We start from the raw sequence: 21,778 nt of genomic DNA, 5'->3' as shown, positions 1-21,778 counted from the left end.
GATATTAATACTGAATATTTTATGATGATGATGATGAAGAAGAAGAAAGTCACATACACACACACACACACACACACACACACACAAATTAATAGAGAAACAGCTTGATAGAGTGAATATCCAAACAGCCAAATTAAGGCCAAGATAATAAAGAGAGGCCTTCAACAGCTTCCCTGCACAGGTGGACATGGGCCTGGGTGCTCGCTGTTGTGCCACTGGGTAAGGCTGTGAGGGTTAAGCCAACAATAATACATGGATGGCCTCGAATCTAATAAGAAAACAAGGTGTAATAATTCCTTAGGTTATCAGAAGGAAAAACCTCTGATCGGGAAGGAAAACTACCTCACACAGCTCAAGTTACAAATAGCGCGGCCACGCAGTTTTTTTTTTTTAAGGTAAAGGCAAAAATAATGGCTATTATTTTTGGTGCGCGCACGCTTCCCAGCAACAAACTCCAGCCACGTGGGGAAATGCCTCCGACGGCTTCTCCTTGTGGCTAAAAGGAACGGCGGGGGCAGGGGTGGAAAGAATTCTTACTGCTTTCCACACCAAAGATGGCGTTCTGAGGGGAAAACTCAACGATACGACTCGGATGAGAGCGAAAATGCCCACGCCACTATTGCCGATATAAAGAAAGGCAATGTGGAATCATAATGGCAAGGGGTAGAAAAAGCAGATGGGGGGGGGGGCTCGGAGCAATGCCGAAGTCGCCCACCGCTTCGGGCGCAAAACAGCACTGCCCGAAAATGCAAATGAACTCAGACGACCAGATGGAAAGAGATAACATCGGGAGTGATTTGGAGGCTAAAAGCCTGAAAAAAACAAACTGGACTATATCCAAACCTGCTGAGTAATACTCCTGTTTCGGCCAAGGAAGAACAAAAAGCACTGCCTATCCACAACAAGGCTGAGCCAAAACTGGGGAATGCTGGGGAGGAGTCCCGTGGAGGAGGAGAAGCGTTCCACAAATTAAACCCAGCCTAGACATGCAGAGACTGAAGCACCTCCCACAACTGGATGCTCTGAACAGCTCATGGAAGAAATTCATGCTTAGAATGTTTTTACACACCTTTGGATCGAGTGGAGATATCCATCCCTTCCACTACGTCCTGCTCTGCTTTTATTTCTTCTTCAGCCAAGCTGTAAGATCAGAGAAATTTTGATGTTCACATATTTATATTCATTTGATGTTCGCATGTTTATATTCATTACAGTTTAAAAGTGAAAGAGAAAACAAAACATGTCCATGGAGAATCTCATCCAGATCATGGTTGTCCGAAAGATGCTTTTTCAAGAGGCAACTGGACTTTCTGGTTTTTTTCTCTGAAGACATTTCACTTGTCATCCAAGAAGCTTCTTCAGCTCTGACTGGATGGTGGGGAAAGAGTGGATTTATATTTCTTGCAGACAGCTGGTCATTTGCATTCTTTTAGCGAGTTTTAAGGACACTTGTAGGTTTATCTGTGTCATCAATACTCAGGTGACCCGGATAACACAGAAAAACCTCCAGTGGCCTTAACAACTCACTAAAAGAATGCAAACAACCAGCTGTCTGCAAGGAGTATAAATCCTTTCATTCCCCACCATCCAGTCAGAGCTGAAGAAGCTTCTTGGATGAGAAGCGAAACATCTTCAAAGAAAAAAAAACAAAGAGATCAAGTGCCTCTTGAAAGAGCATCTTTGGGAAAAGTCAAAACAATAAGTATTGTATCATGATCTTTCCTTGTGTTGCTTTCAGTCACATACAATTTCTAATTGTGGAAGTAATATTTTTCTTCAAAGGTCAAGCCTCTAATTTCCTTTTTTTTCACAGTAAAACAAAAACAAATGTTTAAAAGGACAATCTCACTGAAAAGCTCTAGTTAATTCTTAACTAGAGACAGAAAAACAATGAAAATATTAATACACACACTTTCCAAAAATTTAACATATGCTGGATATGTTTATAAGGGAGTAAAGAGTCATCAATATAAAAAGGAATGTGAGTAGCCTGATAAACTTGTCTAATTTCCCTTTTTAAAAGATACATATTGGCTACCATTATCATAACTCTAGGGGAGGTGATGAGATCAATGCTATCACTGTGCTGATAACATTTTCAGGAAATGGTCTACCTCCTTTGAACAATATTAAATTGCATAATAGATAATACATTGAAGCTGAAATCAGATGATATGGATATGCTCTTTTATAAGGGCAGGATTCCAGAGAAATGATAATGTTGCCCATACCAGAGCTGGCTGGGTGACTTTAGGATAGTTATTCTATCTCAGCCAGGCTTCTTCACAGGATTATGGGGAAAATAAAAGGAGGAAGCAGTATGTATGTATGTATGTATGTATGTATGTATGTATGTATGTATGTATGTCATGTTGAGCTATATAAAATAAGAGACAGAAAGTAAATTCAGATCCTACTAATGTGTACTTAAAGCTTGCCTATTTTGTGCAAACATACATTGTTTTATACTTGCTCATATTACAGTCTACAGTAGAACCTCCAGTCACAACTGTAATCCATTCCATAACTTTGGTCGCAACCCGATTTGGTCTTGACCAGAAGCAAGACTGACTATGCATGCGCCTACAATTCTGCGCATGCATGGAAGGGGAAATCGGTGCGGAAGAGGAAATTGGTGCAGCTGTGTTTGAGCACCACTCGAGTATTTGTTCGCGACCAATGTTTGTCACCCAATTTGGTCATATTCAGAAGCGTTTGTGACCAGAAGTTTGACTTTATTTGCCATTCTGAAACACATTTACCCAGTCAGAAGATACCTTTTGGAGCTTTTCACAATCTACTTTTAGTTTTACTACCTTGAACATCAATAAACATTCATCCTAAACAAGATAATTTTTTATATAATTCAAGGACATGATTGAAATTCTATGGTCACTACTTTTAATATTTAAATTTACACAAAAGTACTATCTAAAAATGTTTAATTTAGAATCATAGATTTACTACCAGTTTATCAGGTACTTAAGAGCCAAAGACTTGGCAGCACAAGGATACAATAGCCAAAGACTTAATAGTCAGCCATCAACACCCAATCAACAACTAAAAAGCCACACACAACCAGGCACCACATAAATGCAACACATAAAATAGCTCAAAGCACACATTTTAATAGTGAGAAGTTCTCTAAAGATGGGCTCCAGTGTGAGTCCGAAAGTGACTAAACCTCTGGGCATAGTGACTGACCCGAATTGGATTTTGCAACATTATCCTGGGACATATATAAATTCCCTTCATTCATTAGAATCATAGAATTCTAGTACTGGAAGAGCCATTTATGCCAACGCTCAAACCCTTGCTTGATACAAGAATTCAAATTAAAACATCTCATCCTAAATTAAATGCAGAATTTTAATGTATGGGTGTATATAGCTCATCTGGAGAGCTAGTATTAAATTATTACTGCTACAAAACTTTTCCTAACATTCAGTCAGAATTTGTCTTCCTGTAACTTAAATTCTGTGTGTCCTCCATTATGGAATGAAAAAAAAAACACTTTTTCTATGTGACATCCTTTCATCTATTTGATGACTATCCTATCCCCCAAATCATGTATTTTTTTGAAGGCTAATCATACCCAGCTCATTCAATCACGTTTCACTTAATTTCTAGTCCCTTGATAATCTTCATTATCCTTTTGTTTCAAGTCCTCTGAAACTTTCTTAATATCCCATATAAAGAACAAGATACAATATTTGAAATAGGGGCTAACAAAAACCTAGCATAATACAATAATTACTATGAAAATTATAATTTCCATGAAACAGCATAAAACTATCAGACTCAGCTGGCTCTCACTCTGATGATGTTCCAGAAGTTTTTAAAATGTAGCTCTTCTGCCAGGTCTTGGGATAGGGTAGCCATGGAGCCACTGTGAACCATGTTTTATGGATATGCATATGGTTAAGGGAAAATAAATTAACCAGAAAAATAAAAGGCGTGAAAATACAAAAAACGCGAAAAAAAAACCAAAGCAGCTGAGCCGACCAAGTTGGACAGTTGTCAAACCTCTCTCGAAAATCCAACACGCTAGGAAAATCCAGGGAGTAGAATGATTCTTCCAAATCTCAAATAATTCAGAGCCCTTTTAGGGTTGTCTGAATGAGCTGAGACTGAGTGAAGAACTGGGGACCATTACCAGGGGGTTGTATCCTCAGAATTCAACTCGGTCTGTAGAGCAACGAGGCTAGAGACTACCCAACCTGGATTCTCCCATCGACTCAAGGAGAAGCTGCCCATGCCTAGTCTTGTTCTGGAATCAGATGGCCTCAAAATTTAATAAATAACAATAACAGCAACAACTTTATTTCCTTGGAGCCAATCACATTGCTGGTTTTAATTAAAGTTTTCACAGATACAATTGTCAGGTCAGGTTTTTCCTAGTTATACCTGAGCATTTAGATTTTTGCATCCTTAACCAAATTTTGCACCTATTTCTTAAATTCCATTGTTACTTGAAAAATTTCAAGATCGTTTTGAAATTTGTTTAGGATATTGGCTATTCTTCCCAAATTACATCTTCTGCAAGTCTGAAAAGTACTCTCTCTGCCCCTCAATGAAAATATTTAACAACAGAGAATCAAGAACTGTTCCTTGAAGTATGCTAACTAGTATCTCTCTGTGATGACCTTTGAGAAGCACTCTTTCAGTACTGTTTCAGAGCCAGCTATTTTTCTGCTCTTTTCATCTAATCCACACTTCAGTACCTTGCTAATCAGTATGTCACCAGGCATTTTTCAAGCACTTTGCTGAATTTTTGGAATGGACAAGACAAACCCATGCTGGGTTCTGTGTGATTAACAAATAGTTGGTATAATGCTTACAGATTGATTTATGATTTGAAGCTTCACAGGTATCGATGTTAGATTGACAGCTCTGTTACTTGCTGGATCTTCCTTTACCCCTTTTTTGAAGACAGAGACAACTTCTGCTCTCCTCCAGTCATCTGGAGTCATCCATTCATCTACACTATCTATAGTGTAAAAATCTATAAATCTAAGTTGAAAAACAAATAAAAAAGAAATTTTAAGCTTTAGCAACCTGCTTTCCAGATTGTTTAAACTTGAAAGAAATAGCTAGAAATATCAAGTATTAATTGATATTGAAGCTCAAGTATTAGAAAACATAATTAGAAAATGTCTATATGCCTGGTAAAGCTGTCTAAATGTCAGAAACATTTACATAGGACAAACATAGCAGGTGTATTAAAAATCATTTCATAAAAACTAATTTGCTGCATTTCATTTTAAAAAAAAACAGAATTCTCTATTCAGGATCAGTTAGCTGAATGTTTCTGGGAAGCTCAAAATAAGTATGTCTGTACATCTGCCTATGGCTTTATAAATTATTACTTTCCCGCTTTAACAAAAATAAACTTTAAGATGTTCCATTTCCTCTTCATATGTAATGGAGAGCCCTAGGGTATGATAACCAGGATTTTTATACAAAAGCTGGTTCTGAACAAAAATAAAACAATGGTTAAGAGAAGAAATGCTTTCTATAGTTCTCAAAAATCATAATGCTGAAAATCCAAACGAACTCCCAATATAACACCAAGAACGAATATGGTTCTATTTTCATTATTCTTTCTAATGTTTTTAATGTTATAGCATATTTAACCAATACTGCTAATAAATTATCTATTATAGTCCCCAGTTTTTGTACAAATAGCATAAAAATGGCTGAATAGTATTATATACTAGGTGGGTTGCACTTACATTACCAACTCAGGCGAGTTCAGCAGGGGCAGCACGGAACTCAGTTGAGCAGCATGGGCAGGGGGAACAAGCCAGAAAGTTAGTTATATAAGGAAAGGTTAGCATAAGGGTGGATGGGCGGGCCCAGCTAGTGATTAGAAGAGGCGTTGGTCCTACCTGACACGCCTCTTCTTGAGGAGTCGAAGGGAGAATCTAGGCTGGGTTGTCTCTAGCCTCGTTGCTCTGCAGACTGAGTTGAATTCTGAGGACACGCCCCCAGGTAACGGTCCCCAGTTTTGAACGAAGTCTAAGTGAATACCGCTGTCCATCGTCCTCTGAAAGATAGTCCTCTCTATGAAAGTCCCTCTCCTGACTCTGACCAGACAGACTTCAGGGTGGGACTGGATTCTCCCTTTGACTCCCCAAGAAGAGAGGCTTGTCAGATTGGAACAACTTCTTCACTGAGCCGAAGGGAGAATCCAGGCTGGGACATACCAAAGCTGGCTGTTGGCTGTTCTACGGGCAGGAATTGGTCTGAAGTCCCCACCTCTACATGTACACCCTGCAGGACTCACCTGCCAAAGGCTGCCTCTGCAGAGGCAAAAGAATCAATCCTATAGTGTCTGATGAATGGTGTCGCAGATGACCACATTGCAGCTCGACAAATTGAACCGATGCCTGCATCGCTCAGGCTGCAGCAGTTGCTGCACTTCTGGTAGACTGCGCGGTGATTCTCCTGGGCACGGGAAGAGCCTGCAGCTCATAGGCTTTTGCAATACAGACCCTGAGCCAGCAACCCATGGTGGAAGGCGTCACCCTGCAGCACAAAGTTGACGGCTGAAAGGAGACGAACAGGGACTCTGACTTCCGGAAAGAAGAGGTTTGCTTGATGTAAATGCAGAGGGCCCTCCTGACATCCAAGGTGTGCCATTTCCTCTCCAGAGCATGTTTAGGCTCTGGATAAAAGTCAGGCAAAATCAACTCCTGTGAGCGATGGAATAAGGAATTCACCTTGGGCAGAAAGGTGGGGTCCAACTGCAGAACCATCCTGTCCACATGAAGAACACAAAGGTCCTTTCTAACTAATAAGGTCACCAACTCTGAGATATGCCTGCCGATGTAATGACCACTAGGAATGACACCTTGCACGTCAACAGGCGCAGACTAATTTCACGCAAAGATTCAAATGGAGAAGTCAGTGCCTGCAAGACCTTCGGCAACTCCCAGTGGGGTATCGGTGAACCACCAGTGGCTTCAAATTCATGGCTCCGCGAAGGAATGCTCTCACCCTGGGGTGCTGGGCAAGAGTCATCAAATGAAAGCACCGAGGCCATAGCTGCCACCTGCCTCTTTAAGGTATTGGGGGAGAGACCTCTGTCCAAACCATCTTGCAGAAACTCCAACACATCTGCTACCAACACTGAAGTGGGATCCAATTGGTGGCTGGAATACCAACTTCAGAATATCTTCCACATGGTATCGTATATCCTGGTCGTGGAAGGTCGTCTGGCTGCCTGTATTGTCTGAATGACCTTTTTGGAGAACTTCGCCCACTTCAAGAGCCCCCGCTCAAGTGCCAGACTGTCAACTGGAACGATTCTGGCTCCGGATGTTTGATTGGACCCAGCTGAGGGAGACACTTTCCGGGGGAATCCTCCAAGGTTTGGAGAATGACAGGCCTATCAGATCGGCAAATCACAATCACCTGGGCCAGTAAGAGTCTACCAACAAAACCTCCACCCTCTCCAACAGTACCTTTCTGATTGTCCCCAGGATCAGAGGGAGGGGAGGAAAGGCATACAATAGACCCTGGGGCTACCTGCACCTGAGAGCGTTGACCCCTTCTGTCCCCAGTGCTGGAAACCTTGCAAAAACCTTGGGAGTTGTGTGTTTTCTGGAGAGGCAAAGAGGTCCAGAATCAACCGGCCAAACCGTTCCGACATCTCCTGGAACAGACTACAATGCAGTCACCACTCCAACTGGTCGACCGTGATCCTGCTCAACCAGTCTGCCTGCACATTGGAAATCCCCGAGATGTGTTCTGCTCATATCAATAACAGATGCCTCTGCACCCACTGGCACAATTGAGTTGCCTCCTGCATCAGGGATCTGGAGCGAATGTCCCCCTGGCAATTTATGTGGGCCTTGGTGGCCACATTGTCCATAAGGAGAAGGATATGCCTCTCTGATACCTCCTGCTATAAACCCTTGAGAGCTAAGCGGGCTGTCCTGAGATCTAGCCAGTTTATGTTGTGGGCGAGCTCCTCCTGTGACCATTGTCCCTGGGTAACCTGGATTCCTAGGTGAGCCGCCCAACCGTACAGATTGGCATCGGTGGTAATGAAAAGTCTCTGGGGCTCCCTGTACAAATACACCTGATCCATGGCTTGGGACTGCCACCAGTGAAATGAGGAAGTACCGCCTGTGGCAATCCACCCTCATTGCTGAGTTGCCCCTGCCCACCTTCTGATAGGGCAACAGGAATCACTGCAGACTCCGGGCATGGAAGCAGGTCCAGGGAACAATGCCGATACAGGAGATCATCTTGCCCAGAAGCTGAGACAGCAAGATGATAGAGGCCTCTCTGGAAGACAGGATCTAATCCGTCACAGCCCTTATACTGTCCCAATGCTCCTGGGAGAGGAAGACTTGCCCCGCCAGAGTGTCTATGATTGCCCCAAATGCAAGAGACGAGTCGACGGGACTAGATGGATTTGTCAAGGTTTATCGAGAACCCGTGCTCCCAAAGTATCCTGATTCTTATCAGATCCTCCTCCGCTTGAGGTCGGGAAGAGGATTCTATCAGGATATCATCCAGATAATACTGGATCCTTTGGGGTATGGACCTGATGTATGCCCATACAACTGCCAGGAGCTTGGTAAATGTCCATGGGGCTGATGCCAGGCAGAACAGAGGAGCTCTGTATTGAAAGTGATGGCCGCCATGGGAAAACCTCAGAAACTGGCCGTGGGCTGGATGGATGGGCACATGGAGGTAAGCCTCCATCAGATCTACCGAAGCCAAAAAGTCTCCCTCCTGAATTCCCTTGAGGATTGAGTGCATCTTGAATCTTCTGTATATTGGATGCCTGTTGAGCCCCTTCAAGTTGAGAATTGCTCAACAGCCCCCCCCCCCAAGGCCTTTGGGATGACAAATTGAATAAAACCTTCATCCCCTCTGGTTCCCTGGAACCAGCTTGATGGTGTGGATATCCAGCAAATGTTGGATCGCCGATTCCATGAGTGCCCTCTTTGTTGGGTCTCTGGAGATGGGGCAGCACATAAAGGCTCTTGGGGGAGGGGGAGGAAAGAAATTCCAGGGAAAGTCCTGATCGTATAGTCGCCTGGATCCAAGCATCTGTTGTGGTCTCTTCCCACTTCTGCCAAAAGAGACCCAGATGACCCCCTATGGGATGGATGTCTCTGGCGTCACTTGTTGCGTCTAAAGGGCCCACCAGAGCCCCGGAAAGCCCTCTGGCCTCTGACGGCTTCTGGCACCAAAGGCCTTTCTATCGGCCTGAGAAGATGTCTGGAAGAAGGGCCTATTTTGACGGGGAAAGCTCACTCCAGCCTCCCCATGTCTAAAGGAGGGCCTCCTGAAATAGAGTGAAGGCCGATAATCAAGGCGCCTCCCGAGAAGGGAGTATCTTGCACTTGTCTCTGGTCTCTGTTAAAAAGGGATCCAGAGACTCCCCAAAAGGCCTCACCCCCTTAAAGGGGGCTGTTCTTGGAGTCTATTTGCCAATTTCGTAGCCAAAGGAATCTACATAATGTTACAGAAGAGGCAATGGCCCTAGAAGAAAATTTGGCTGCAGTGAGCATGGCATCTGCTGGCAACTGTGCTGCAGCTATTATCTTATTTAGATCCTGATGCACCCTAAGGTCCTCAGGTGGAATTCTGCCCTGCAACTGCCTCAGCCACCTCAGAGAGGCACATGTGAAAAAAGATGCTATCGTGGATACTCTGATGGCAAGGCGTCTCCTCTTTTTGGTCTTCTACCTTCAGTGCATTCTCGGCGTTCGGTGGTATGACCGATGAGGAAGCTAGAGCTGGGAAGGGCCAAACAGTCTGTCTCCCACAATTGGGGATGAAGCCAGCTTGCATTTGTGCTTAAAGTCGGCTTGCCAATGTTTTAACCATAGCAAGAGTCGCACTGTGACATGTGAAGTAATGGCCCTGGCTGAAAACTTGACTGCATGATAAATTGCATCAGCTGAGAATTCAGCAGCAGCAATGAGTTTAGCAATATCTTGGTGCGCTCTAAGGTTAGAATTAGGGACATGCTCCTGTAAGAGGCGGAGCCATCTGAGAGACGAACACGTGAAGGAGGCGGCCATGGCTGCTCTGATGGCCCATGTGTCAGACTGATTGGCTCTGCGTAGTGCTAGCTCGGCCCGTTTTTCCTCTGGCTTTAATGCCTCCAGTGCATCACTGGGAATGGGGGAGGATGCTAATCTCCCCCATTCCCAGGACACTATAGTTGATCTACCTCGGGAGTATTCAATAATTTTGAGAAATCAGGGGCCAAATTGAAATATTTCCTGTCATATCCAGTGGGGGCTGTGTACACCGCTGCAGAGGTCCACTGCTTCTGTACCAGGTCTGAAAACATGGGAGGAACTGGGATCACCTCTACTTCAACTACTGGTTGGTTGAAAATCAGATCCTCTGGTCCCTCTTCCAAAGGAGTTGGTGTGGTGGAAGGGGTCGACTTGTTTAGGCATGCAGTATTTTTTGCCTTAAACAAGAGAGATCTGAAAAGCTGTGGGCGAAATAAGCCTGTAAAAATAGGTTGGTCAGGAATAAGGCCCTCAGACATTCCCCTTTTTAAGGGGTCTGCTTCTGACGGGGCTCACTATCATGTATTGATCCTGATTCAGTCTCTTCCTTTTGATCAATTTGATCCACTTCTTCCTCCTCCTCCTCCGTCGGCCCTTGGAGGGGGACCTCCCCCTGCAAATGTACCTGGGTATGGTGCTGCTCCGACCTGGTCAATGACCTCAGAAATTGGGAATCATGATCGGTGATCACAGGATATTCCCTGGTCATAACTGCGTGTTGAAGCCCCGCTGCGATTACCTGGCGGATTGCCAGCTCCATCCAGGCTTTCATCCTCTCTGGAACCTCCTCAGTAAGACTATCGCCCTGACGAAGACCAGCAGCCATCGGAGTGAATGTGGCTTCAGGAGCCCTTCGCGTGGTCGGTGTCCCAGGCACTTGGGCCTGTTGGCCTTGGGGAGCCAAGCTGCGCCTGGATGAGAGGGGAGGAGGGTGGAAAGAGGTAGACGGACCTGGGCTGGAGGAGGGGAAGTCCTGTGAGACATTGTGTGCCTCCCAGGTGCGCTTATCTGTTTTTGTAAAGCTTTATGGCACCTGATAGCGTCCCTTTCTGAGGCTTTAGAATTCCCCTTAGGCTGCTTAGGTTTGTGTTGAGATTTGGCTTTTGCCTTCAAGGATGAGGTCTGAGAGCTGCTACTGTCTGCCATTTCGATTCAAATTGGAATTGCAGTATGCTTGTTATACAATGCAATACTGTGAAGGAGGTTGGCACACCCAGGGGCCTGATCTGAGGATAGACCGGTTGCCCTAATAATGGTTTTATTGCCCCCTTTTCTTTTCTTTTTTTGAATAATACTTATCTAAAATGAGTCGTATCTCAGTAATATTTTATTGAAATTAAAATATTATACTGAAGAGAAATTTATTATTAGTATTACTATTATTATTATTATTACCACTAATATATATATATATATATCTATGATAATAAGTATAACAATGTTAATTAAGTGGCACGATGTTACGTGCAGAGCAAAGCCAAACAGCCAAATTGCGAATGCCTAAAGGCCCAGATTGATAAGGGTAGAGGCCTTCAACAACTTCCCTGAACAGGCGGACACAGGCCTGGGTGCTCGCTGTTGTGCCGCTAGGTTAATTGGGCTGTGAGGGTTAAGCCAACAATTTAAATGTAAGAATAGCCTCGAATGAAAAACAAACCAAGACGAGGGTATAATGGTTCCCAGAATATCTGAAGGGAACCTCTGCTCCGAGAAGAGCTACCTCGCACAGCATGAGAATGAATATTGGCGCGCGGCCACGAGGTCTTGAAATAAAAGATGGCCTCCAGCCATGAATCTTTTGGCGCGCTCCTCAGCAGCAAAATCCACCTTGTAAATGAATAGCCTCCAATGGCTTTTTCTATGAAGCTAAGCGGCGGGGAGGGGTGGAAGGTACCAAGTGTTTGAATCCTCCACTCCAAATGGGATTCGGGGGGCGGGGGGGGGAGAGCGATACAACTCAGTTTGGAGCGAAAAGTCACCCCGCTGATTGATTAAAAGAAAATGCTTCAGCAATCGGTCAAAATGGCAGGGGTAGAAATATCGGCTGTGGGGAGGGGGCACGGAGCAGCGCTGAAAAACCTCCCGCCGCTTTGGGACGCGAATTGGCGCTTCCCTAAGTCGGAGCTGTCTGGCTGTGATCTCTACAATGCGAGCCAACTTGAGAAATCGGAATGGCATAGAAGGCTAAAGACAAGCTGATTAACTGTCAAACCTGCTGGCAACGAAAGAATTTTTCCTGTTTCGGCCAAGGAAGAATCACAAGCACTGCCTATCTCTCACGAGGCTGAGCAAAAACTGGGGAACACTGGGGAGGAGTACCGTGGAGGAGGAGCGTCCCACAAATTAAGCCCAGCCTACACATGCAGAGACTGAAGCACCTCCCACTACTGGATGCTCTGAACAGCTCATGGGAGAACTAAGGGTTTGCCCAAACCCGTGCGACCATGCAGCAGCCCACCACTGCATACACTGTATTAGAAATACCGTATTTCCCCATGTATAAGCACCCCCTTTGTATAAGCCACCCCCCCAATTTTTGGACTGTGAAGTTTTGAAAAAAATATTTTATTAGAGAAACAAGTTATGAAGAAAGAAAATTTAGAAAGAAACAAAATTCGAATCTAGATCTACAACCGGTCATGACGCTTAAAGCGGTGCGAGGCGACGCTAGCAATCTACGATCGAACAAGAGTAGGAACGAAGCATTCAGGCCGATGCCTAGCGTATGCATTTCTATCGCGTACTCGCACTCGTAATCGTATCATCACGTACAATTTTTACAAAAAGTATAGCATACTGCTGGAAAACCAGTTTATTCCTACTTTATTATTTTATGCATTTTTCACGTATAAAAAGTGTACCTGCTTTGTATATGCCACTCCCCTACTTTTTGGGCTTGAAAATTTTGGAAAAAAGGGGTGGCTTATACATGGGGAAATACGGTACTTTGCTTAGAGCAGGGTCCCCAACCCTGTGGCCTGTTAGGAACCGGGCCACACAAGTGGAGGTTAGCAACAAGCAACTGAGCAAAACTGAAACCATCATTCCCCCACTTTCCATGAAACCAGTCTCTAGTGCCAAAAAGGTTGGGGACTGCTGGCTTAGAGCATACCATTTTACAACTGAACTCATTATTACCTCACTTGGTATTCTGTAATCAAAGCGACACTCAGGGTTCTTCTACAATGTACAGTTTGTTCCATATTTTATCATCCCACATAAAAGTTTTATTTGCATTTTTAAACAATAATGAGATTGTTCATGAGTATGTTAAATTATAAACATGATCAGTCTAATACTGATTCATGGAAAACTAAACATTTTTGCCTTCCATAATCTACTTTTAAAGAGATTACTGGTTTGTATGGGCCTCCAAACATCTTGGTACAGAAGCTATCTATTAGCATACAGTGTGTGATATATTCTAAATTAATTTCTAATATATCTAAATATTTCTTTGAAATAGTAAGTGTGCTTTGGAGAGGGAGACTAATATAGTTAGATAGAAAAAATTATTTCTGCCTTAATCTACTCTTTTTACCTACTACAGTGTTCAAAATTATGAAAATTCTTATGTTTCAAAAAGAGCCATTCCAACTCTTCTTAAGAGATAATACATGCCATTTTTAACTATTAAAACAAACATTTCATAATAGAACCAAATGAATGCAGAAACAGAAGTGGTTTCACATCTATGTGATATTTCGTAAATAAGTTGACTAGAACCAAGAAGTGCAAATGGGTTACCAGGCTCTCCAATATATGTTTGGGGAGAGGGTATAGATAACATAGTATAGTGGTCGCTAACTGGTGCTCAGCGAAAAAAATTAGGTGGTCCGCAGAGAAATCGTCCCAAAAACCATTAATCTGGGCCGTGTGGGAACACAATCCGCTCCAGTGTGGCTTGCTGACGTTGGTGGGGAAGTCGGTCCCATATTCCAGAGCTGTAGTAGTCACAGGACTGGCCTTTTGGTCATCTTGGAGCAGCTCATCCACCTGGGTGCACTGGCCTGCCATGGAGAAGCTGCTCTGAGATGACCAAAGGGCCAGTCCTATGACTGCTACAGCTCTGGAATATTGGACTGGCCCGTGGTGGGGCTGGAAATCTCTGCCATAGGGGCTGGCACGTGCACAGCCTTCACCAGCCGGAACGAGGTAATGATGCTATTGCTGGGGGTGGGTACAGTGCAGTGGGCTGAAGCGGCCGTGGCTGGAAGTTGAGAGAGCGAAGGACTACTCACATTTGCGCAGCATCAGCATTCTTCCTTCGCTGCGATATATTTGCAGCAGCTGGTGGCGCCAAGGCAGCCTTCGTCTCCTGCCGCTTGGGTCTTGGTAAGCCACATCAGTAGTGCAGAGAGAAGCAGTCGGAATCAACCCTAGCTCTGCTGTCCATAAATCAGCCCCCTGCAAACTCTTGTCTCTTGAGTGCTCCACTGAAGCGGCACAGAAAACTTTGGCCAGGCTCTTGAGATATGACGGTGACTCTGGATACTTCTCTCCACTAACAAGTGGCCAAGCTATCTGCGAAATCGTCTCTCTCGAGGAGCACTTGACAGTTTGGCTGGAGGGGGAGCCTCTCTCGGCCCCCCCGTGGGCTCTGCAAGGTGGGCAGTTGGGAAGCAGTGCTTGGGAGGTGCAACCATCGGGCGGGGAAGAAACAGCGCACAGCTCCCCTTCCGGGCAAGGAGAGGCAAGGTACAGCAGAAGTGGTGGTGCAAAGTTAGAGGCTGTTGGAGGGAAGCAACTCTCCTCTTGGGGCGGTTAAAATTGTCAGCCTCCCCCCCCTTTCCTTGCCTGCCTCCAGGTGAGGCTGGAAGAGCCCTGGCATAGCCTGGAGCTTTTCCTCAGCCACAGACCTGAGCTCTCTCAATCCTGCCCCCAGGGTAGGAGAAGCCCCCACTTTCTCCTCCCCCAATTAATCACTTCCCCGGCCTTTACCGGCCAGCCCTGAGGGCGGCAGGTCCTTCTGCGGGCAGCTGCCTGCTGAGAAGCCCCTGAAGGAGCGGACGAGGGGCACTGCCCCCAAGGACAGCAAAGCCCCCTTTCTGCCTCTGCTTCTCCCAGCAGCAGTTACCCCGAGGTCTCTCAGTTCAGCCCCCTGCCCACTCTTCTGTTTCTTTGGAAGGTGCAGGCAAAGGGAGGGATGGAAGCAGCCCGGCCCTCCTTCCCTCCCCCAACTCCAGGCAGCCACACCTGGTGAAGGAGAGAGGGGTTTCTTCTGACGTGGGGGAGATATGAAAATGACAGGAGACCAGATGGGGGATGCTCTGCTTTTCTTCCATTTGAGGGGAAGCTGGTTCTTCCTCAGCCAGACCTTCCCAGGAATTGTGTGGCTTCTTTTGAATCCCATCAGTATTAAATCCTTCCTCTTTCCCCCAAAAGACCCTGCCTTTCCCTTTGCTCTGCCCCACAGTTCCCAACTTCACCCCCCAGGACAGTCCCCACTTGCCCCCTGCCCCCCCCATTCAGCCAGAGTGCTGCCTTTCCTCCCCAAACAGTCTGGTCCCATATTCCAGAGCTGTAGTAGTCCCACGACTGACTAAAGAGGTCATCCAGGAGCAGCTGTGGCTACTTCAGCTGTGGAATATGGGACTGACTTTCCCACCACTGTCAATCTCCCCATCTTCATTTTCCTTCACTCAGATTGACCAAGTTTCTTAAAAGAAGGAATACAAAAGAGGCTCCTGGAAGGCTGTGTGCCTGGAGTAGGTACTTTCTCTTGGGCCTCCCACCCAAGAGAAAGTGCCTGGTCAGGACACACAGTGCCCCAAGGGTCAAGCTAGGTTGATGTCCCCCTGCGTAGATCCAGCAGACAAAACAGGAAAGAAGGGGCAGAGATAAATACTTAGTTGCCAAGGTACACCAGAGTGGGAGGCCAGCGGACCAGAGATTTCTTCCCAATCTTCCAGGAGTATGTGACTTCTCATGACTGGGCCCTGAGATTCCTTGCAGTTTGTTCTGCTGCTGGAAGATGGGCTGCATCCTCCAGCAGCAGAACAAAGATGGTTTTTTTAAAAATTAATATGATTTTTTAGTTTTTTAGAACTAATATGATTTAAAAAAAAAATCATATTAGTGGTCCACAGGATTTAAAATGATGAATTTGGTGGTCCCTGAGGTCCAAAAGGTTGGAGACCCCTGGCATAGTGGATAGAGTGCCCCATTTTATATAAGAGACCAAGATTAGAATCCTGTCTGGTCTTTGGGCAAAGGTTCCATTACGCTTACCTGCCTATCTCGAATAAGAGAATGACATGGACTAAGGACCACAATTAGAAATTGACCTAGTTAACAAGGTCTGCACCAAATGTTGGGGAATGTAGAACAATAATGATAAATGGGCTACTGGAACAAACCATACATAAAAGAAACAAGAAAACTCAGAAATGATGAAATACTACAACAACAGTAAACCTAATTGTAGGGATATCTGAAACGTATGAGGGAATTATGGATCAACAGAAGACTCATATCCATACTACTTCAGAAACAGCTAGTTATTCAACTCTTTAGCATAGTGAAGAGGAAGCCCTGGAGTCTGGTGCTCTTTGAGTTTGGTTGTTTTCTTGCAGATATTTTATTACCAACTAGGTAACATCATTAGTGCTAGTAAGGAGTGGGATTTGCTGTCATTTTATATTCTAGTGCCTGTCATTTTATATTCTAGTGGCTTGCCTTGTCAGTGATAATAGGAATGGTTTTCCATAGGATTTACAAGACCCAAGAAAGAATCAAACAAATTATCCTATCACAGACCAGAAGATGAGAACAAAACCAATTACCCAAAGAAACTATTCATCCTACTAGCAGACCAAGTTGACCCATTGTTATCATGGACAGATCATAATTTATACAAAAAATGAAAATAATTAGAAGGAAACAAAGAAACATCCCAGTGCAAAATCCCAGTGCACCAATCCAATGCAAAAACTATAGAGAACTGGATCAAGAGAATTGTCAGCAACTTCATCGAGGAAGGTAAAATCACCAATGACCAATGGCAGAGGAAAAATAGTGAACCTGTCCTCTCATGCTTCCATGGATGCCCCAAAATGTACAAGCCAGATATACCTCCCCATCCAAATGTATTGTTATCATGGACCTCAACTTACAATATCACCAAACAATTAACAAACAAGTTTGGACACCTCACAGCGTGAAGCAAATAATCAACACTGTCTCCAAAGAATCACTGCGACAATAGATAAAAATGAAATCAGAATCTCACTTGATGTTACAGACTTTTTATATCCACAGACCCAGAATTAGCCAAAGAATCCATAACAGCACTACTACGCAACACAGCAGACCTAGCCAAATATATCAAGATCTAAATACCATGGATCCATGGATATCATGGATCTTATCAATCTTTGTCTAACCAATACTTTCAGTTCGATGGACAACTATATCCAGAAATCAAAGAAACATTAATCCAACTTTTAGGACTAATAGCAAAGACCATAATGCAATGCACTCCCATACATACAATCTAAAGTATGGATCAGGTATGCAGATAACGTCTTTGTCATAATAAAAAAGAAGCAACTAGAGAACAGACACAAAACCATAAACATCATCTTCAAAGGAATAAAAATTAACAAAGGAAGAAGAAAACAACAATATACTACCCTTCCTGGATATCCTCATCAGCAGAGGCAGTGATGGTAAATGAGAGACACAAGTTTATTGTAAAACTACCCATACCAATCAAATGCTCCACTACTGCAGTTTTTTAATTAGAAAACTATAAGCATCCTAGACCAAGCTAAATCCAAAAAATGCCAGAGAATTCCTGGAAGCCTGGCACTCAGCCAAACTGGCTATCAACAAGCACATAGAGATAAAAAACAAACATACCATTCAAAAAAGAAAATCAAAAAGCCAAAAAGAAAACAAAAAGGCCCAAATACTTCCTTATGAACAATCAACACAAGAGGAGCAGAAATGAACTCCAAAATTAACATTAGACTAACAATCAAGAAGCAAACAATACCCCAATCAAGGAACTGCTAAACAAACTAACAGTAAACAACAACCCAATTAAGGAACTACCAAAACACTTCCACCATCACTGACAGGACAAGTCATTGCAGACAGTCCTCAGCTTATGACCACAATTGAGAACCAAATTTCAACTTTAAGTGAATTGTACCCCATTCCATGACCTTTTTTTGCCACAGTTGTTAAGCAAATCACTGCAGTTGTTAAGTAAGTCATGTAGTCATTCAACAAACCTGGCTTCTCTCATTGACTATTGCATGTTGGAAGATCACAAATGGTGATCACATGACCCAAGGACATGGATCCCAGTTGCCAAGTGCTTGAATTTTAATCAAATGACCATGTGGGGATGCTGCAATAACCATACATGTAAGAAGTCACTTTTTTCAATGCCATTGTAACTTCAAATGGTCACTAAACAAATAGTTGTAAGTTGAGGACTTCTTATAAATATAAAATAAGAGCAAACCTTACTCCTTACTATTAACACTTGTGTTACCTAGTTTGGTAATGAGACAGCTGTAAGAAAACAATCAGAGAGCACTCACAGTTCAACTCTGAGCTACCAATATTCTTTTTTTAAACAGGAAGCTGTGCACACCACTGGAGATAGCCAAACTACACATTATAGACTCAAAAAGACCTGGAAGAACAACTGGATATGCAGTCAACAGCTGAAACTGGAATGTCGCTGCCACCCCCTCCATTGCAGAGCACAGCAGCTGGGCATAAGACAATGAATAAACTAGCTACAATCAATACTCAACCTGAGCTCAGCAGTAATGTACCATCAGAAAGTACACCTGAAGATGCCAGTAGAGCCTTTACAACAATCCCTACTACCACCATAAATCAATGCAATGAACTGATATATGCTACAGTTGCTATAATCCTAGTTGCTATAATCTCTATATTTGGTTACACAATCAGAAGAACATAAATCCCCTGGAAAATGAGATTGGACACTAAAATCAGGGCAACTTGCAGAGAAGTTAGTCAACTGGTAGAACTACTACAGAATGGTGTAATGATAAGCCTTGGTTACTGAAAAAAATAGAAGGTCCTGACTCTATCTGAAGCCAGAGAGATTGCTAAACAAAGGGTCACAGCACTGACTACCAGGCTAAGGAGACACTAGAGAACCAGAGATTAAACACCCTGTTCTACAAAGAACCTTCCAAGTTATACTCCCAACTGCAGTGTTACAACATAGTAACTACAGAAGAAAAACTGAACAGTACTAGAAGAATGTATGGGAGAAAGAGAAGACAACAGTACAAAGTGACTGCAAGACCTGAGATAGACCGCAGTATTCTCCTAGAACAGGAACCAATCACCATCATAGTGGCAGATATCCAACAGCAAGTCAAAAACATGAAGAGTTGAATAGTACCTGGCCCAGACATGATCCACCCCTACTAAAGAAACTAAAAGCACTGCATGAATGCCTAGCAGCATAGATGAATCAGTTGCTAGCAGGATTCCCACCCAAACTGGAAACACAAGGGAAAACACTGCTATTAATAAAAGAACACTGTAAGAGAACACTACTATTCAAATAACCTACCTCCCAACATGGAAGGTCCTGACAGGTTGATTTCAAGCTGTATGCTAAGGGTGAATGAGACATCAATTCGCCTGTGTCAATGGAGAAATTGGGATGTCATTTGGATTGAAGAATTGTAACTGGATGGTATGCAAAAGAAGCAATGGAATTAAGGCTGATGGGGTAAAACTATCAGCAAGCCAGATAGCAGACATTATGAGGCCTGCTGGTAGCTACAAGTACCTTGGTATCCCACAGTCACAAAGAAGACAGCAACATCCAAGTACCAACAAGGATAAATGGCTTTATCATCAAATGGCTAGTGTAATCCACTGTCGTCAGGGTTGGAGGGTGGGAGTTGGTTTTTGTTTTTGTTTTGTTTTTTGTTTTCCCAAATTTTGTTCTATTGTACTTTACTAGTTTGATTCTTTTTGTTAGTTCTTATTGTTTTTGTTTTTATTTTTTTGTTTCAAATAGGATTTTACATTGTGTAAGCCGCCTCAAGTCGCCATGAGTGAATAGGCGGCAATATAAATCAAATAAACAAACAAACAAATAAAACAGTTCCCAGAGCCAGCTCAATGGGAAGAATAAGATCCACACCATCAACATGCATGCCCCTATTGCCCTACTAGCCTTCAGACATCCTGCCTATACGGTGAGCTGGCCAAAGGGAGACATGGATACTGATGTGAAGACTCAGAAGCTCCCCACAATGTGTGGAGGTTTCCACCTCCCAGAAATTGCACATCAGCCAGAAGATGAGTTGCTAAGAGAATGTTTGTGACAGCAGCAGACACAGGAAGAAAATCAAGCAGAAAAGTGCCATGGGAAAACAAGACCCTGCATTTCTTATAGCTCAGACAGCTGAGGTAGCTAGCCAACATTAGGAAACCCTGGACTGGGTTGGACTGAAAGACGCTGAGGCACTGATCATAGCAGCCCAAGAAGTAGGCACTATGCACCAGATTCATCTGAGCAGCAGAGATCTACCACACTAGATTGAATCAAAGGTGTAGACTGTGCAGAGAAGGCTCAAAGATAGTCCAACACAGAGGCAGTTTATAAGATACAGGCAGGAACAGCATACACTGAAATGGCATAACCAAGTAGCTGACATTGTATACAGGAAAATTGTGTGAGCTGGATCTCCCAAGTCAGATGGGAGATTCCACAGAAGGCTGTGGAGAATAAGAGGACTAGGTTCCTGTGGGACTTCCAAATCCAGATGGACAGATCCAGGCAATCAATTAGACATCATGGTAGAGAGAAGAAGCAGAAGAGTTGCCAAGTGACAGCAATGTTAGGAAGAAAGAGTATGAAAAGCTGGAGAAGTATCAGGGCCTAAAGGAGGAACTAGAAAGATGTGGAAAGCAAAGGTCAAAGTGACTCCAAAGCTGGGACAATGGCTCCAACAGGTTCCAGGAACAACATCTAAAGTTCTCTCTCCAGAAGTGTGTAATGCTAGGATACTGCAGAGGACCCTCAAATTTTCAGGCATCTGGTACAGGACCTGAGATAGAGGAAACACATACCACCCAGAGGAGTGAAAAGGAATTGTATCTAATTATTATTCTGAATCAGATCAGATAACTTTTTTAAACCATGTAGAATGGAACATGGGATGAGATGCAATAGAATGGAGAGAAAAATTGAGAAATATATTTTTCTTTTGAGCAAGATACTTTGGAATTAAATGGTTTCTTCCAATATACCAGATTGTAACTGAACATTATGTAACATGATGTTCATTATATAGTTTTTAAGGCTAGGTAAAACTTGCATTTTGACGATGGTAAACAAATACTGACTTTTTGTTTAAAGAGAAAAGAAACAGAAATTAAGATATGTATAACTCACACATTGCACAAGTTTTCAAATGTAATTTTGTAATTTGTTCTTTCCTATTAAAGAAATGTTCCAAAATGTTAAACCATTTGAAAAGTAAAGTTCAAACCTAAAAGCATTGTGCTAGGCTTTAATATGGAATAAAGGAGTTCCAAAGCTGTTTTCCTATATGAAGCTGTCAAAGGGAAATTATGTAATTAAGGTTTATTTTATGGATTGAAATGCTTTTTTTTTAGAAAACTAGATAAATCTAAAGTTAGATTTTAAATTTAGAAACAATGTGAAAATATTTTGATATATCAGAAAAAAATTATGAAAATAT

The 21,778-nt window shown here is 43.3% G+C and overlaps 1 protein-coding gene across 14 annotated transcripts in view; it reads right to left on the bottom strand.

The window, feature by feature from the left end:
* Positions 1 to 21,778, bottom strand: part of ZMYND8 (zinc finger MYND-type containing 8) — a 110,191-nt gene that overhangs the window by 59,408 nt on the left and 29,005 nt on the right. For 10 of the 14 annotated variants that reach the window (XM_026697522.2, XM_087929030.1, XM_087929028.1 and 7 more), the window contains one exon: positions 1,070 to 1,140. The exons of 2 other annotated variants lie outside the window; for them this stretch is intronic. In XM_026697522.2, coding sequence (XP_026553307.1) covers positions 1,070 to 1,140 — 71 coding nt within the window. Of the gene's footprint in view, positions 1 to 1,069; positions 1,141 to 4,841; positions 5,014 to 21,778 lie in introns of all 14 variants that reach the window. 2 more of the 14 variants (XM_087929032.1, XM_026697524.2) reach the window with 1 other exon arrangement.

Source organism: Pseudonaja textilis, chromosome 3, assembly GCF_049901715.1.
Source record: "Pseudonaja textilis isolate UNSWEBS1 chromosome 3, rPseTex1.2, whole genome shotgun sequence".
In the NCBI taxonomy this organism is placed as follows: Eukaryota; Metazoa; Chordata; class Lepidosauria; order Squamata; family Elapidae; genus Pseudonaja; species Pseudonaja textilis.
This window is presented reverse-complemented; position numbering and strand designations above follow the sequence as displayed.